Source organism: Astyanax mexicanus, chromosome 4, assembly GCF_023375975.1.
Source record: "Astyanax mexicanus isolate ESR-SI-001 chromosome 4, AstMex3_surface, whole genome shotgun sequence".
NCBI lineage: Eukaryota > Metazoa > Chordata > Actinopteri > Characiformes > Acestrorhamphidae > Astyanax > Astyanax mexicanus.
This window is the reverse complement of record NC_064411.1, coordinates 137,501-153,330: the sequence shown is the minus strand read 5'-3', so window position 1 is coordinate 153,330 and position 15,830 is coordinate 137,501. Positions and strand designations below refer to the sequence as shown.

General features: G+C 41.9%; 1 protein-coding gene across 2 annotated transcripts in view; it reads left to right on the top strand.

Annotated features, from left to right (window-relative positions):
* Positions 1-15,830, top strand: part of kirrel1b (kirre like nephrin family adhesion molecule 1b) — an 80,471-nt gene that overhangs the window by 36,854 nt on the left and 27,787 nt on the right. For both annotated transcript variants that reach the window (XM_049478524.1, XM_049478523.1), the window contains exon 2: positions 14,371-14,523. In XM_049478524.1, coding sequence (XP_049334481.1) covers positions 14,371-14,523 — 153 coding nt within the window. The remainder of the gene's footprint in view (positions 1-14,370; positions 14,524-15,830) is intronic.

The following is a 15,830-nucleotide window of genomic DNA, read 5'->3' as shown; positions in this document are numbered from 1 at the left end:
TTAGTGTCGTTGTTAAGCCCCAGCTCCCTACGCCATGGAGTGTCAGCTCTACCATCCAGCCTTTTCCTGTTGATAGCCTTTACACAGGCTCTGTATAAAAGCTTCCCACTGACCTCCCCTAATACCATCCTGTCCTCCCCCCTACCCTCCAGGAGTGGCCCCCCACAGTCACCCAGGTTTGGAGAGATGGTGATTTTCGGAAAGGAGCCCCTCTCCAATGGTTCAGCCTGTGTATCATGGCCCTTCAGAAGCTGATGTTCCTCAGTTGTGAGTGCTTTTCTCCATCTGTTTAAAATGTCAGATACCACACGAAGGGACTTCATTTTCAGCTGCGCTGCAACACTGCCTATGTTGGTGAGATCTGGTCCTGCCAGTTCCACCAACTGCCGCAGCTTTGTGACCTGTGATTGGATGAGCACTCTTGACAGGTCTTGAGCAGTCTGGATGGAAACATCCAAACGAGCACCATGGATCAGAGGCTCCTCTAAAAGCCAGTACAAGGAGGAGCAGCTCTCTCTGTACAAGTTAAAAAAGCCAAAAATTTTAAAAAGTCCCTGATAAAATGCTGGTAATCCAGTAAAATCAATTTTTTGGGTATTCATTAAAAACAAAGTTCTGTCTAGCCCCAGTCCCCCCACTGTCTGTAGTATTCTACTTACAGGTGCTCTCCACACCAAACTTTCAGAGCCAGTAAGAAGTTTTTGAATGAACTGCAGCCTAAAAGCAGCAGTTCTGCTGGCTAGATGGACCAGTCCTTGTCCACCCTCCTCCTTAGATAGGTAGAGAATACCCTGTGGTAACCAATGAAGGCGGTCCCAAAAAAAGTCCAGCAGAACCGCCTGGATATCTGCCAGCAAATTTGAAGGTGGGTCCACACAGGCCAACTTATGCCACAGGGATGATGCTGTAAGGTTGTTGATGACCAGTGCACGACCTTTATACGACATTCTAGGAACCAGCCATTTCCACTTTGCTAGTTTTGCCTTTACTTTTTCGAGGACACCCTCCCAATTTTTCTCCATAAAAACTCTGTCCCCCAGATACACACCTAGATATTTAAAACCCCCCGTCTTCCAGAAAAGGCCATCAGGAAGCTTAAGTTCCTGTCCCTCCCACTCCCCGACTAAAACAGCCTCGCTCTTCCCCCAATTGACCTTCGCAGAGGATATAACGTTAAAATCACTTAAAATCTTAGTTAAAACATTCACCTCAGACTGTGAACTGACCATGGTCACTACATCATCCGCATATGCCGACAAAGAAATAGACATATTGCAGTTAGGGATTTTAAAGCCAGCAATAACTTCTCTTATTCTGCATAAAAGGGGTTCTATTGCAATAGAATAGAGAGCCCCTGAAAGTCCACATCCCTGTCTGATGCCCCTATGAACTTTAAAAGGGGCACACAATCCACCATTTACCTTGAGAACGCCCTCAATGTCACTGTACAACACCTTGATCATGGCTATGAAACCAGGGCTGAACCCAAAGCTCTCTAGAACCTTCCAGAGGTACCCGTGTTCAACCCGGTCAAAAGCCTTTTCCTGGTCAAGAAATAAGAGACCAGTCCTTAAGCCCAATAGCCTAGAGACGTCCAAAACTGCCCGAATTAGATGTATATTATCAAATATTGACCTGCTAGGCACACAATATGTTTGATCAAGATGAATGATCTGCTCCATCACCTTTCCTAACCTTGCAGCTAATGCTTTGGAGAGCAATTTACAGTCTGTGCACAACAGCGACACCGGGCGCCAGTTCCTTAGATCAGTTAGGTCTCCCTTCTTGGGCAAAAGAGTGAGGACTGCCCTTCTACAGCTTAGAGGAAGCTTCCCCTCTACCAAGCTACTTTTGAGCACATCCAGCACATCCTGCCCCAGTTCAGACCAAAAGGACTTATAAAATTCTACAGGGAGACCATCAATACCTGGTGACCTCCCGTTCTCCATACCTTGGAGAGCTGTGTGCAATTCGTCCAGGGACAAATCCCTGTCCAGCATTGCAGCAGACTGTTTTAAAAGCTTAGGCAGGTTACAGAGAAAGCTTTCCTCCACCTCCTGTGCTTCCACTTGCTCACTGTTGTAAAGCTTCGAGTAGAAGCTAACTGTCTGCCTGCGAATTTCAGTAAGATCAGACACAAGATCTCCTGATTCTGTTCGCACAGCATGCATGAACCTTTTCTGTCCATTTTTCTGCTCAAGGCTAAAAAAGAACTTAGACGGAGCATCCATCTCAGACACATTTTTAAAACGGGAGCGAACCAGCGCTCCCTGTACTGTAGCACCCAGCAGGTCTGCCAATATGGCTGATTTCGTTTTGAGAGCTTTAATATGCTCTCGATTTCCTGTGGTTGCTCCCAAATTCTGGAGCTCCACAATTTCTATCTCCAGAGCTTTAAGAGATCTGGTGATGTCCCTTGTGACATTGAGAGTATATTGCTGACAAAAAAGTTTTATTTGTACTTTAGCTATGTCCCACCACTGTTGCAGAGAATTAAAAGAGGATTTTTGCATTTTAAAAGTGTTCCAGAAAAAGATAAAACATTCCCTAAAATTAGCATCATTTAAAAGAGCAGTGTTAAAATGCCAATATGCACTCCGAGGCTTCACACAGGGCTTTCTAATAGCACACTGCACCATACAATGATCTGAAAAACCAACAGGATAAATACAGCAGCTAGTAAAAACAGTCCGGTGATGTTTAAAAACATAAAACCGGTCCAGCCGTGCAAGTGAGAGCATATTATCTTTAAAATGTGTCCAAGTGTACTGTCTCTGATCAGAGTGAAAGTTTCTCCAGACATCACACAGTTCATTAGACTTCACCATCTCACAAAGCCGCTTGCGAGAGGCAGGATGTGGTTCCATGTGATTTCTGTCCATGTTATCAGTAGTGCAGTTAAAATCACCACCCAATACTAAAAACTCATCAGTGCTAACATTCTGTAGCACACTGTGGAGGGTGTTTAAAAAAGCCAGTCTCTCCTTCCCCACGGTTGGTGCATAAACACATATGAAGATAAAAACATCATTTTCAAAACATGCCCTAACTTTTAAAAGCCTCCCACTAACTATCTCCTCAGCATCATAAGAACAGGGAATAAAACTCTTAGAAAATAAAAGAGCAACCCCCCCACTGAGAGATGTATTGTGGCTTAACACAACGAGCCCATCCCACTCTTTAGTCCAGTCCACACCAACATTCACATCACTGTGTGTTTCCTGAAGCAGAACAACATCAAGTCTTTTCTGTTTGGTCAGTTCAAAAATTTTGGCTCTTTTCTCACACTCTCGTGCTCCATTCACATTCAGAGTGCCAACCCTAAAACTGTCCATTAAAAAATAGTGGAAATAAAACCAGCTCACAAAAAAAAACATAATAGTTAAAATAGTTCTAAAACACAGCAGGTCCATCATCATTACTGCTATCCTTTCTGAGTCTAGTTACAATTTTTTTTAATCTAAACAGCTCAAGTTCAGTAAATGCCCCAGCTCTTCTAAGATGGCAGACGTCATGTACAAACTGTGACCGATCAGGAAAGTGGTCAGTAACGTTCACCCCCTTCTGCCCTTTAGTGCGCTTCAGGAAGGTTTTAATTTCCTCTGCTGTGTACACAGTGGGCAAAGTGTCCTCCTGCGAGCTAACTGACCACCCTGAGATAGAGTCAGCACCATCACTATCAGAATCAACACCACTTTTAACATTTTCAGTCTGTTTAACCTGCTTACTGGCTTTACTGCGAACGCGCCCCTTCTTCCTCTTAATAGGGGTCTTAAAAACAGGCTCTATCTCCATTTCAGCAGCCCCCTCCAGCAGCAGTGATCTTACCTGCTCAAGTTCAGTTTCAGCATCCTGTACCTCATCACTGTGTCCGTCCTGCTCCAGCAGTGCTTGCACTGCCACGTCAGGTGCCTCTGAAGCCTGTGAGGCCGCCGCAGGCTCCTCCGCAGCTGTAGCAGGTTCCATTCCGTCCGTAGATTCAGCTGGTTCTCTTGTAGTTAGTGTAGATCCAGGAGATCCGTCCTCCACCGGTGGAATTTCCTCAGCTGGGGCCGGTTCTCCTGCCGCCGATGCTCCAGCCTCAGTGGGGTCAGATGCAGAGGGTCCGGCCTCCTCTGGTCCTGAATCCTCCGTCTCCCCGCCTGCACCAGCACCAGCCTCAGTTCTCCTCTCAGGGCAAGCACGAACCATATGACCAGTCAGACCACATCCAAAACACTTTATATCAGAGTCCGATGAAACGAAAACAGCATAATCAAATCCGTCCACTCGAAGTTTAAAAACTGCGTCCAGCGCGTCAGCTCCGTCATTTAAAACCATATAGACCAGCCGTCTGAACGAGACCAGGTGTCTTACCAGCGGTGATTTACACCCCAAGGGTATTTTTCTGATGGGGGAAACAAGTTTACCAAATCTGGACAGTTCTTTAGTCAGCAGTTCATCTTTAATAAACGGGGGGACATTAGACAGGATGATTTTCTTGGCTGGGGTACTGAGGGGCTGTACTGGGGTCAGCTGGTCTTGTATAATAACTCCAGTTTGGACGAGCTCGTTAGCTTTCTCCACTGTGCTGAGAAAAATCACGACAGCTTTATTCATCCGTGATGCGGACACGATGTAGCGGTGCCCGATCACGTTCCCGGCGGCAATGCAGCATTGCTCCACGCTCACCGTGCACTCCACTTTAACGCCGTGGCGGCGAGTTAAAGTCTCAAAAAGTTTGCCGGCCGGGGCCGCCATGACCGCAACCAAGCTGCGAGGCAACCCCCCGCGGCGCCGCGCGCACTCCCGAGACCGATGTTAATTAAACAAATAATCCGTAGGTGTTCTTACGGCACGTTAATAAAATGAAAGTAAAGTTTGGCAAAAACGCCAAAAAGTCGCTCCCACGCTCACGCGTCCTCCCTGCTCCCGCCACTCACCACACGCATGCGCAGAGAGAGAGAGAGAGAGAGAGAGAGAGAAAGAGAGTCTGCAAAAAGAGAGAACAAGATAGAAAGAAAGAAACTGAGAGAAAAAGACACAGAACAAGAGGAAAGAAATAGAGAGCTGAATGGAGAGAACAAGACAAAAAAGAGAGAGAGGGAGAGACAGAGAGAGAACTGTGCTGGGAGAATGAGACAGAAAATTGTGAGAGAAAGGACGAAAGATGAAGAGAGATAAAGAGAGAGAGAGAGAGAGAGAGAGAGAGAGAGGACAACAGAAGGACAGAAAAGGACGAGAGAGTGAGAGAACGAAGAATAAGGAAGGAGACAGAGAGAAGGAGAGAGTGTAATGAATTTAGTAGGAGAGATGCTGCAGATGACTGAAGGAAATAACACTGAAACAAAGGACACACACACACACACACACACACACACACTTACACACACACCACACACATATACACACATACACACATACACACACTTACACACACACACACACACACACTTACACACACACACACACACACACACATACACACACTTACATACACACACACACACACACACATACACACACACATACACACACACACACACTCACTCTCACACACACACACACACACAGTGACTGGGAGGGACACTTAAGTTGATGGCACTTTGAGTTCAGTGCAGAGTCACTCAGCAGTGTGTGTGTGTCTTAGAGACAGTGTGAGGGACTGAGCAGTGTGTGTGTGTGTGTGTGCTCTTGAGACAGTCTAATGGAATGCATAATGAGTGTATGACTGTTTGTCTAGAGCAGGGGTGTCTAAACTTTTTTTGTCATGGGCCACAAACTCTATAATAAAACAAATAATGAAATATACCACTTTAAATAATACTTTTTCCTGATTATTTCATTTACACACCATTTTACTGGACTTACTATCTTTAATCTATCTTTGACAGTGTTGTGTAAACTAAGATTTTTCAAATTGATGTTTCATTTCATGATGTCTCTCTAATATAAAACTCCTTAATTACGGCAACTTTTAGACTCTTTGGCCCGTTTTTCTGCGCTAGAAATGCGCACTCTCTCCGCTTTTAGACTCTTTGGCCCGTTTTTCTGCGCTAGAAATGCGCACTCTCTCCGCTTTTAGACTCTTTGGCCCGTTTTTCTGCGCTAGAAATGCGCACTCTCTCCGCTTTTAGACTCTTTGGCCCGTTTTTCTGCGCTAGAAATGCGCACTCTCTCCGCTTTTAGACTCTTTGGTCCGTTTCTGACACCTAGCGTTCAAACTTTGAATCTCACATTATAAAAACCTGCTTAACAGCGGGTCAACTTTCCGTAAAGCCTCCATTACGGAGCTGTGGAGCATTGGAACTGTGTTTTACTAGGGGTACTTCAGAGGCAAGCGTGCAAAAATAACAGCCTTAATTTAGAAAATATTAACAATGTTTTAGATGAAAATTTACGTAAAGTTAGTATTTGGAGTAGGCCCCGTCATCGGCCCAGGTTTTCAGCATCTGGAGCCTCACAGATCCTGCTGTATGTTGGAGGCAGTGGTGGAGCCAACACCCAGTCAGCGTGAAAGGGGAGGTCTTATAAAGACAGGTGGAAGCTGGTGATTGGTTGAGTTTCCTGCTAGAACTAGCGCTGAAACTTAAAGTTCTCTGGAATGGTGAGGCTTTAGCCTTTCCTGGAAAGTAGAGACAGTTACTCTAATAAAAGCAGGATAAACTCTTTTTAAGACCTTTAAATTCAGTAGAAACAGGGATGATTATTCAGCAGGTGTCCCAATACTTTTGCTCCTGTAGTTTATATAGTGTATATGTTTGTGTGTGAACTTGCCACTATGTGTGTGTGTGTGTGTGTGTGTGTGTGTGTTAAATCGGATATGATCTACAGTATCTCAGCCTGATATTACTCTATTCATACAGCCGATGGGCAATAATCATCCAAATCTTTACACACATCATTTTTACACACACACACACACACACACACACACACACACTCACGGATGTGTGCGCAGTGTGACAGTAATGTGAGTTGGCGTGTGCAGTGTGGCGGGGGTGGGGACGGGGGGCTAACATGTTTACTACTTATAAGAAGCAATTAGCACCAGAGAGAAAGTGAATGTACGAGTGAATAAAACATGCCTAAAAACCAAACGAAAAAAAACAGAGAGAGAGACAGAGAGAGAATGAGAGAAAGATGAATATTTAAAAGCCTAAAGAAGAAAGAAACAAGTAAAGGAGTGAGAGAGGAAAGAGAGGAGGAACAGATGAAGGTTGAGGTGTTTGGTGGACAGACTGCAGACAGTGGAGGGTAAGAGGGTTAGTGAGGGTTCAGTGCAGCAGATTGTAGTGGATTTAATACGTGTGTTTTTACTGAGGCTGTAGCTGTAGTTAAAACCCTGGACATGATTTTCCACTAAAAGCACAAAACATACAGCTTGTGGATTTACTACAGGGGTGTCCAAACTTTTTTTGTTGGGGACCAGAAGGAGAAATATATAAGTCACGGACCACAAACTCTATAATAAAACAAATAATGAAATATACCACTTTAAATAATACATTTTCCTGATTATTTCATTTACACACCATTTTACTTGACTTACTATCTTTATCTTTGACAGTGTTGTGTAAACTTTTTCAAAATTTTCAAATTGATGTTTCATTTCATGATGTCTCTTAATATTAAACTCCATAATTACGACAACTTTTAGACTCTTTGGCCCGTTTTTCTGTGCTAGAAATGCGCACTCTCTCCGCTTTTAGACTCTTTGGCCCGTTTTTCTGCGCTAGAAATGCGCACTCTCTCCGCTTTTAGACTCTTTGGCACGTTTTTCTGCGCTAGAAATGCGCACTCTCTCCGCTTTTAGACTCTTTGGCCCGTTTTTCTGCGCTAGAAATGCGCACTCTCTCCGCTTTTAGACTCTTTGGCCCGTTTTTCTGCGCTAGAAATGCGCACTCTCTCCGCTTTTAGACTCTTTTACCCTGTTTTTCTGCTCTAAAAATGCGCACTCTCTCCGCTTTTAGACTCTTTTACCCTGTTTTTCTGCTCTAAAAATGCGCACTCTCTCCGCTTTTAGACTCTTTGGCCCGTTTTTCTGTGCTAGAAATGCGCACTCTCTCCGCTTTTAGACTCTTTTACCCTGTTTTTCTGCTGCTAAAATAAAAACCTGCTTAACAGCGGGCCAGCTTTCATTCTATTTCTAAAATACCTCGCGGGCCGCTTCAAAAAAGGAAACGGGCCGTAGTTTGGACACCCCTGATTTACTACCTTTTCCTGTGTGAAGAAAAAAGAGGTCCATTACAGTTACAATCTAGCACAGTTAACATGGCCCAGGCATGAACAGATGAAGACAAAGAACATTTAAGACATCCAGGAAAAGCTGTCTGTCCTTTCAGGTCAGTAGACACTGAGGAGAATAGTACTCAGAGATCACCAATCACTACAGACCTCCAAACTTCACCTGGTCTTCAGATTAGCTGATTAGAACATTATGCAGTAGAGAGCTTCATGGAATGGGTTTCCATGGCTGAGTAGCTGCACCTAAGCCTTATATCACCAAACTCAATGCAAACTCAAATGTGGTGGTGTAAAGCATGCTTTTGGCGTCCCATCTGTGTCAAAAGTCTGGTGTGCAAAAATAACAGTTGAAAAAAATCAACCTTTGTGTTAAATTGGTGAAACTCGCAAGCACAAAAAAAAGAACTTGTGAATGCACTGAAGAAAATATCGTTCTCGAGCTTCTTTTTTCACCTTTTCAAGTGTTTTTTCATCTAAAATTTACAGTTGTCCTTGCGTGCTATGCCTGCGACTAAGCTGGGGTTAAATATATCGTTTAATATCCAGCTTTTCAACAGAAAGACAGAGATTTTGGATTTTACTCTTATTATTGCCTTGTTTTGGGGAGTATATTTTATTAAATGGTGAAGTGAAAGCAAAAACTATATTTACATTATTTTTATTTATTAACTTTAGAAAGGTCAGGCAGATGCAGAGCGAGACAGCTCTAAGCATTCGTGTTGTTTGTGACGTATCTAAATTACTCAGCAATCATTTTTTTCTGCACTGTTTTTTGTTGCATGACATTTCTTAAGAAACACAGATCTGCATGGTCATGTTGATAAAAGGCCGTGAATACATGTACAGAAGGTGAACTAATATAAATACCCTAAACTAATATGAATATTATTATTATAATAATAACTGTAGCTAATTGTAGAACACCCACATCTAACCCTAACTACACTTAACCTCAGTGAACTAAAGTACTATTTCACTATTTTAGATACTTTATAATTGAAGCACCAACAAAACCGACAAATTATAAAATCCCATGATGCTTTTAAAGATTTGTGAGGTCCTCAGAAAGATAGCAAAACATACATAAAATGCACACACACACACACACACACAGAGAGTTGTTTATTTTGTTTGTGAAATTAGAGCAAGATGTTGCTGGAAGGTTGAGGCAAATATAAATATGCAGACAGGGTCAGTGGACATGTGGACAGACTGTGTGTGTGTGAGAGAGAGAGAGAGAGAGAGAGAGAGAGAGAGAGAGAGGGGGACAGAGAGAGAGAGAGAGAGAGAGAGAGAGAGAGAGAGAGAGAAACATACCTCATTTTTAAGACCTGTTAGTAAGGTGGATTTAGTAGATTTTGATTGGATGTGTTTTAAGACATATACCCATGTCTTAACACTGCCTCCACCATGTTTGACAGATGATATAGTTTGGATCATAAACTCTTCTTTTCTTTCTTCACTCTCCACTTAATATTGGCTTTATCTTTAAATGAGGTTCACAGTGTATGGCTGTCTATGTCATTGTCAAAGTATTATATAAAAATTACATTGTTCCACCTTAAAAGCTGAAGACCTTAAATTCAAACACCTACGAACACATTCAAGCCTAAAGACTATGTGGCGCCTTTAAGGTGGAACGGTCAATTCAAACAGTCTAAAATCTTAAGTGTGTTTAAGAAAGCTAGATAGCATCTACTTACACAAATTTCAGGTTCTACCTTAACCCCCTGAACATGCCTTGTCCTGTATACAGGCTACAGGTGTAGGTGATACAAAACCCTTTTCATCCACAGGAAAATAAAATCTAAGGGGTTTGAAATCTCCTACAGGACGCTTGGAGAAGCTGCCTGTTTTCTCTCTACTCCACTAAATAATTCCAGATTAGTAACAAGAATCAACACAAAAAACAGACATAAAAACTAGACAACAATAACGAAACTAAAGGAGGACATGGACTGTTTGATTTGTATTCATTAAAATATTCATTTTAAAGAATACAAGACAATTTTACGATTTTATTTATTATATTTTGACATTAGCAGATTTACTTAAATATGTTTGTAATATTTTCTATTACAATTACAAGTATGATTTCCAGTAAAGTTCCTTATCAAACATAAAAGCTTTTTATGTAATGCTTAAATAGAAATCCTCAAGATTTAGTGGTGTAAAATCAGGCAGACAACTGACAAAAATCCTGACCTGAAGAAGTGAGTTTGAAATCGTATTACAACATCATTTTCTCAAGTATAGAGACAGTAAATAATTGTAATATTTATTATTATAGATAAGGCTGATATATAAATATTTTGACCCCCTAAACTATTGTTTTTACCCCTTTTAGGGGGGTAAAGACTTAAGTAGGGGGGCTACTACAATTCATGCCAGTTAAACTATTGGACTCAACTCTTAACATCCTTTCAAATTGTTGTGTAGTCCAGGACTGGACTTAATCCCTGTGTAGGAAACTGAACCGATATCTCTTTGTGTTGAAACACTGAGGGAACAAGCAGAACCTGGTGATGAAACTGCTTCAAATTTCTACATCCAATTCCTCTTGAGCTGGTGAAAGTGGAGCGACTGTGTAAAAACGCTGATAATCCTTAAACTATTCGGTGCTGCACTTTTATTTACAAATAATATGCATGTTCCACGTGATTTAGCTCCATGCTGATTGCGCTGTTTCAGAGTGATGGTGGTGTTCAGAGGCAAAACGACAAAAACGTCACTGTCCAAGAGCCTCCATATTCATGTTTTTTCAAGAATTTGAAAAGACCAGCTGCTCAGTGTGTGTGTGTGTGTGTGTGTGTGTGTGTGTGTGAAGCAGAAGGATAGAAAAGGAGAAATTTAATGGGAGAAGATGGTGCAGAAGTGAGATAAAGAACGAGAAAGAGAGAGAGAGAGAGAGAGGGAGGAAAGGACAGAGAGAGGTTGAGAGAGAGAGAGAGAAAGAGAGAGAGAGAGAGGGAGGAAAGGACAGAGAGAGGTTGAGAGAGAGAGAGAGAGAGAGAGAGAAAGAGAGAGAAAGGCTCAAGTGCATAATGTTAAAGCTGCTCTTTTCCTTGAGACATTTTTTGGCTTAACACCCAGTGGATGATGTCATCGAGCTCTGTGATTGGTGGAGAGCGTTAACTGCAGACGGTCGTTAGAGACACTTAACGAGATGACATCACATCACTCATTAATCGCCCGGACACACCGTGTCCTTCCTTCCTGTCTGATCTGATGCTGCTTTCGGGTCGAACCTGATCACGCCATGCGTCTTTTCACCAACAAAAGAATGTGTGTGTGTGTGTGTGTGTGTGTGTGTGTGTGTGTGTGTGTGTGTGAACGTGGCGGAGGGGTTGGAGACGGGCAGGTCAGGGCGGATGAGATTTTTCGTACAGTGTGAAATAAAGCTTTTTTCTGAGTTGCCTTCAAACACCCAGATTACAAGAGTGTGGCACAAAGGGGTGCTGTGATCTGGAGTGTGTGTAAAAGTGTGTAAGAGCGTGTAAGAGTGTGTAAGAGCGTGTAAGAGTGTGTAAGAGCGTGTAAGAGCGTGTAAGAGTGTGTAAGAGAGTGTAAGAGCGTGTAAGAGTGTGTAAGAGCGTGTAAGAGCGTGTAAGAGCGTGTAAGAGTGTGTAAGAGCGTGTAAGAGCGTGTAAGAGCGTGTAAGAGTGTGTAAGAGTGTGTAAGAGAGTGTAAGAGAGTGTAAGAGCGTGTAAGAGTGTGTAAGAGTGTGGAAGAGTGTGTAAGAGCGTATAAGAGCGTGTAAAAGTGTGTAAGAGCGTGTAAGAGTGTGTAAGAGCGTGTAAGAGTGTGTAAGAGCGTGTAAGAGCGTGTAAGAGTGTGTAAGAGAGTGTAAGAGCGTGTAAGAGCGTGTAAGAGTGTGTAAGAGTGTGTAAGAGCGTGTAAGAGAGTGTAAGAGCGTGTAAGAGCGTGTAAGAGCGTGTAAGAGTGTGTAAGAGAGTGTAAGAGCGTGTAAGAGCGTGTAAGAGCGTGTAAGAGTGTGTAAGAGAGTGTAAGAGCGTGTAAGAGCGTGTAAGAGTGTGTAAGAGCGTGTAAGAGTGTGTAAGAGCGTGTAAGAGCGTGTAAGAGTGTGTAAGAGCGTGTAAGAGCGTGTAAGAGTGTGTAAGAGTGTGTAAGAGAGTGTAAGAGCGTGTAAGAGTGTGTAAGAGTGTGGAAGAGTGTGTAAGAGCGTGTAAGTGTGTGTAAGAGTGTATAAGAGTGTGTAAGAGTGTGTAAGAGCGTGTAAGAGTGTGTAAGAGCGTGTAAGAGCGTGTAAGAGTGTGTAAGAGCGTGTAAGAGCGTGTAAGAGCGTGTAAGTGTGGAGATTCCTGTGTCTGCTTTCTACTGTAATCCTGTAAAGATGACCTGCTTTAGATCCACTCGCCCGTTAACCAGCTTCACCTCCCTTTACCTACAGACAGAGAGAGAGAGAAGAAATGAGAGAGAGAGAGAGAGAGAAAGAGAGAGATAGAGATAAATGAGCATTTCATTAAAAAAATTCCATTACATGTAATTCCAACAACAGCATGATCAAATAGAACATGAAAAAGAAATGATGAAAAATAGAGAACAAACAAGAAAATAAAGCGCCAGAAGATGAAAAGAAAAATAAAAAAGTAGATAGAGGACAGACAGAAATAGAAAGAATAAAGAGAAGAATAGAGAAAAATTAAATGCTAGAATAGAAGGAAAATGCAAAGGAAGAAAAGAAGAAAATAATTAGCGAGAGAAAGAAGGGGAACAAAGAAGGTAAATAAAATGCAGAGAAATAGAGAACAAACAAAATAAAGAAAAATAAAAAAGAGGAATAAAAAGAAAGAGAGAAAACAGCAAGTAAAGAGAAAGAAAGGCTGAGAGAAAGAGGCGGGAATAGAGAGACAGATAAAAGATAGATAGAGGTGGATTGATAAAGAAAAAATAAAAGTGGGAGAGAAAGATCTAAAAAGAAAGAGAAGGAAAGAGAGAGAGATAGAAAGGGAGGAGATTAAAGGTGATAGAGTGAGGGAAGTGAGAGAAAGACTAGGCAGAAAGGAGGGAGAAATATAGAGCAGAGGGGAGATGGATGAAGGGATACAGATAAAAAGAAAGATAAAAGAGAGAATCCTCCTTATGGAGAAGTGTGTTTCTACCTGATGATGCAAATGCATGAAAACCTCCTCTGACTTAGTAAATAGCCTTCTACTGTAATCGCATTTATATGTGTGTGTGTGTGTGTGTGTATAAGAGTGTGTGTGTGTGTGTGTGTTTTAAAAATTTATTTTAAATATAGTTTTGCTTTTTTGTTTGTTTGTTTTATTTTTTATTGGATTTTTTTTGTCATAAAAAAAAATAATGGATTAATAGAAATGCATCAGAAATAATGTTTTATATTTCAGCAATTCCCCTGACGTGCCAAAAAGTTTTTACGTGTTAACTTACGGTACGTTTTGAGTGTGACTATGAGGTGTTATCTTGTGAGTGAGGTTGAACATTGGCCGGCATATGGCAAGCCGGGGTTAATTATCAGATCATTCAGCTACTTTAGGCAATTAGAACCAATTAGAATAAAATAAAATAAACTATGAAAGAAAGGAATAATGACAGGTAAAGCAAACCAAAATGAAAAAGTTAACTAAAAATTAAATACAGCAAAAAAACACTAAAATAAACTATAACAGTGGCAGGCGGTCTGAAGGATTTTTGAAGTCTCCTGTAGTGAATTCCAGGTACCTGATTGGTGATCCAGTCAGTGGAGCGAGTCTGAAAAGTTGTGTTTTTATTAATAAGCATGTACGATGATGTACGAGAGCATATGGCCAGAAACCAGGTACCTGATGCCAGCGGTGGGTTAGAGGGGCCCAAAGCATTGATCTGTGGAGCAGTGGAGCGGTGTTCTCTGGAGTGATGGAGCTCCATTCAATGCTTGAGTTAGGGATGAGGTGGGATGGTGATCATCCAACAGAAAGACAGTAGAGACAGTTCGTCCAAAAGATGAACACACATTACCATGACGCGCTTCATGATCACGCTTTATACAGCTGTCCTGTTACTCCAGTGCAGAGTTACTTCGTGTCACATGACTGAATGAAACTCAGTCCCTACCCTCTTGCTCACTATGATTTGTTGATATTCTTTTTTTTAACTCTCTCTGTCTTTTTTCCTCTCTTTCAGTGGTGTGTGGTCCGCGGTTCTCTCAGGAGCCGGCTGATCAGTCGGTTGTTTTGGGCGAGCGAGTTGTGTTGAGCTGTGTGGTGTTTAACTACACCGGCATCGTCCAGTGGACCAAAGACGGACTAGCGCTGGGCATCGGAGAAGATCTGAGGGGTGAGTACAATCACACATACAGTGACACACTGTACAGACAAAGGTTTGGGCAGCCCTGGTGTCAAAAAAACCAGGCACAGGATAGACACTCACAGATACGAATCACAAAGTCTTACAAGAATAGTGAGTGACAGGCAGGGTCAGAAAACAAATACACCAGCTAATAAACAACCTACCCGAGAGATTAGTCAGGCAAACCGGGGTCATACACGAGATATCCAACAAGACAAGGGGGTAAGAGAGAGAGAGGAGTACAAAATGTAAAAAAATATGTCGATAACCATGTAATGGGGTAAAACTGGGCAAGGCAAAATACGAAAATCGTAAATACAAGCAATAGGTCAGCAAAAAAGAGGCAAATAAGCATTGTAGAAGAGCTAGGAAACTACATTAAATACTTGGCAATTAGCTAGGCAAACAGAGGGTTATATATATATATATATAGGGGAGGACAGGTGGAAACAATAAGTAGCTCGGAGAGCAGGAACACCGTAGCATCACATGATCAGTGGAGTGAGGGAAGTCTGGTGTGGGTGCATGCTGGGAAGTGAAGTATTGAGTGACAAGTTCAGAGTCTGGAGCAGGCAGGCTGACAGCGTCAGTTTTGACAATTGGACAAAATTAAAATAAAAACTACTAGGAATAATTAAGCCATTGAACAAGGACCTGATTTTTTAAGGCCATAGAGTTAAAAAAGGAAGCCATTTATTCCATATTTTGAACAGTATCACTAATTGTTCTCTGTGTCACTGGCTGCAGAACAAGCCTAAAATATGACTCACCCACCCCCATGTTTAACAGTTGGAGAGGTGTTCTTTCATTGTATCTAAGAAGTAGTGCTTTGAAAATTACACAGATTTGAGGGGAGGAACATGCCTGAAGCCTCAACATCACATCTCCTCCCATTAATTCTGCTATCTCTGCTTCCTGACGTTTTGGTGATGATTCTTCTGATGTGTCTTCTTCTATTACAAATCAAATCATATTTGTAAAGAAGATTCTGAACAATCTTTCTAAAGGTCTTTCACAATCAAACAGGGGTTTAATTTAACTGTATCTTTTTCTAGCAATTGTAAAAGAAGTTCTCTATTTTTCAGACCAAAATTTGTCCTCCAACATTCCTGTTAACAGCCATCATTTAATTACATTATGAACTAAGAAATCAGGGGACTGAAAACGCTTTGCCGTACATCTTCTTATAGCGCTCACCAGCTTTGTGAGTAATATTTACATTAATTGGCAGAGGCCAAGTCTTTGTAGAGTTCTGAGACCTTGGGAAAAGTTATGCGAGTACACATCCCTGTGTA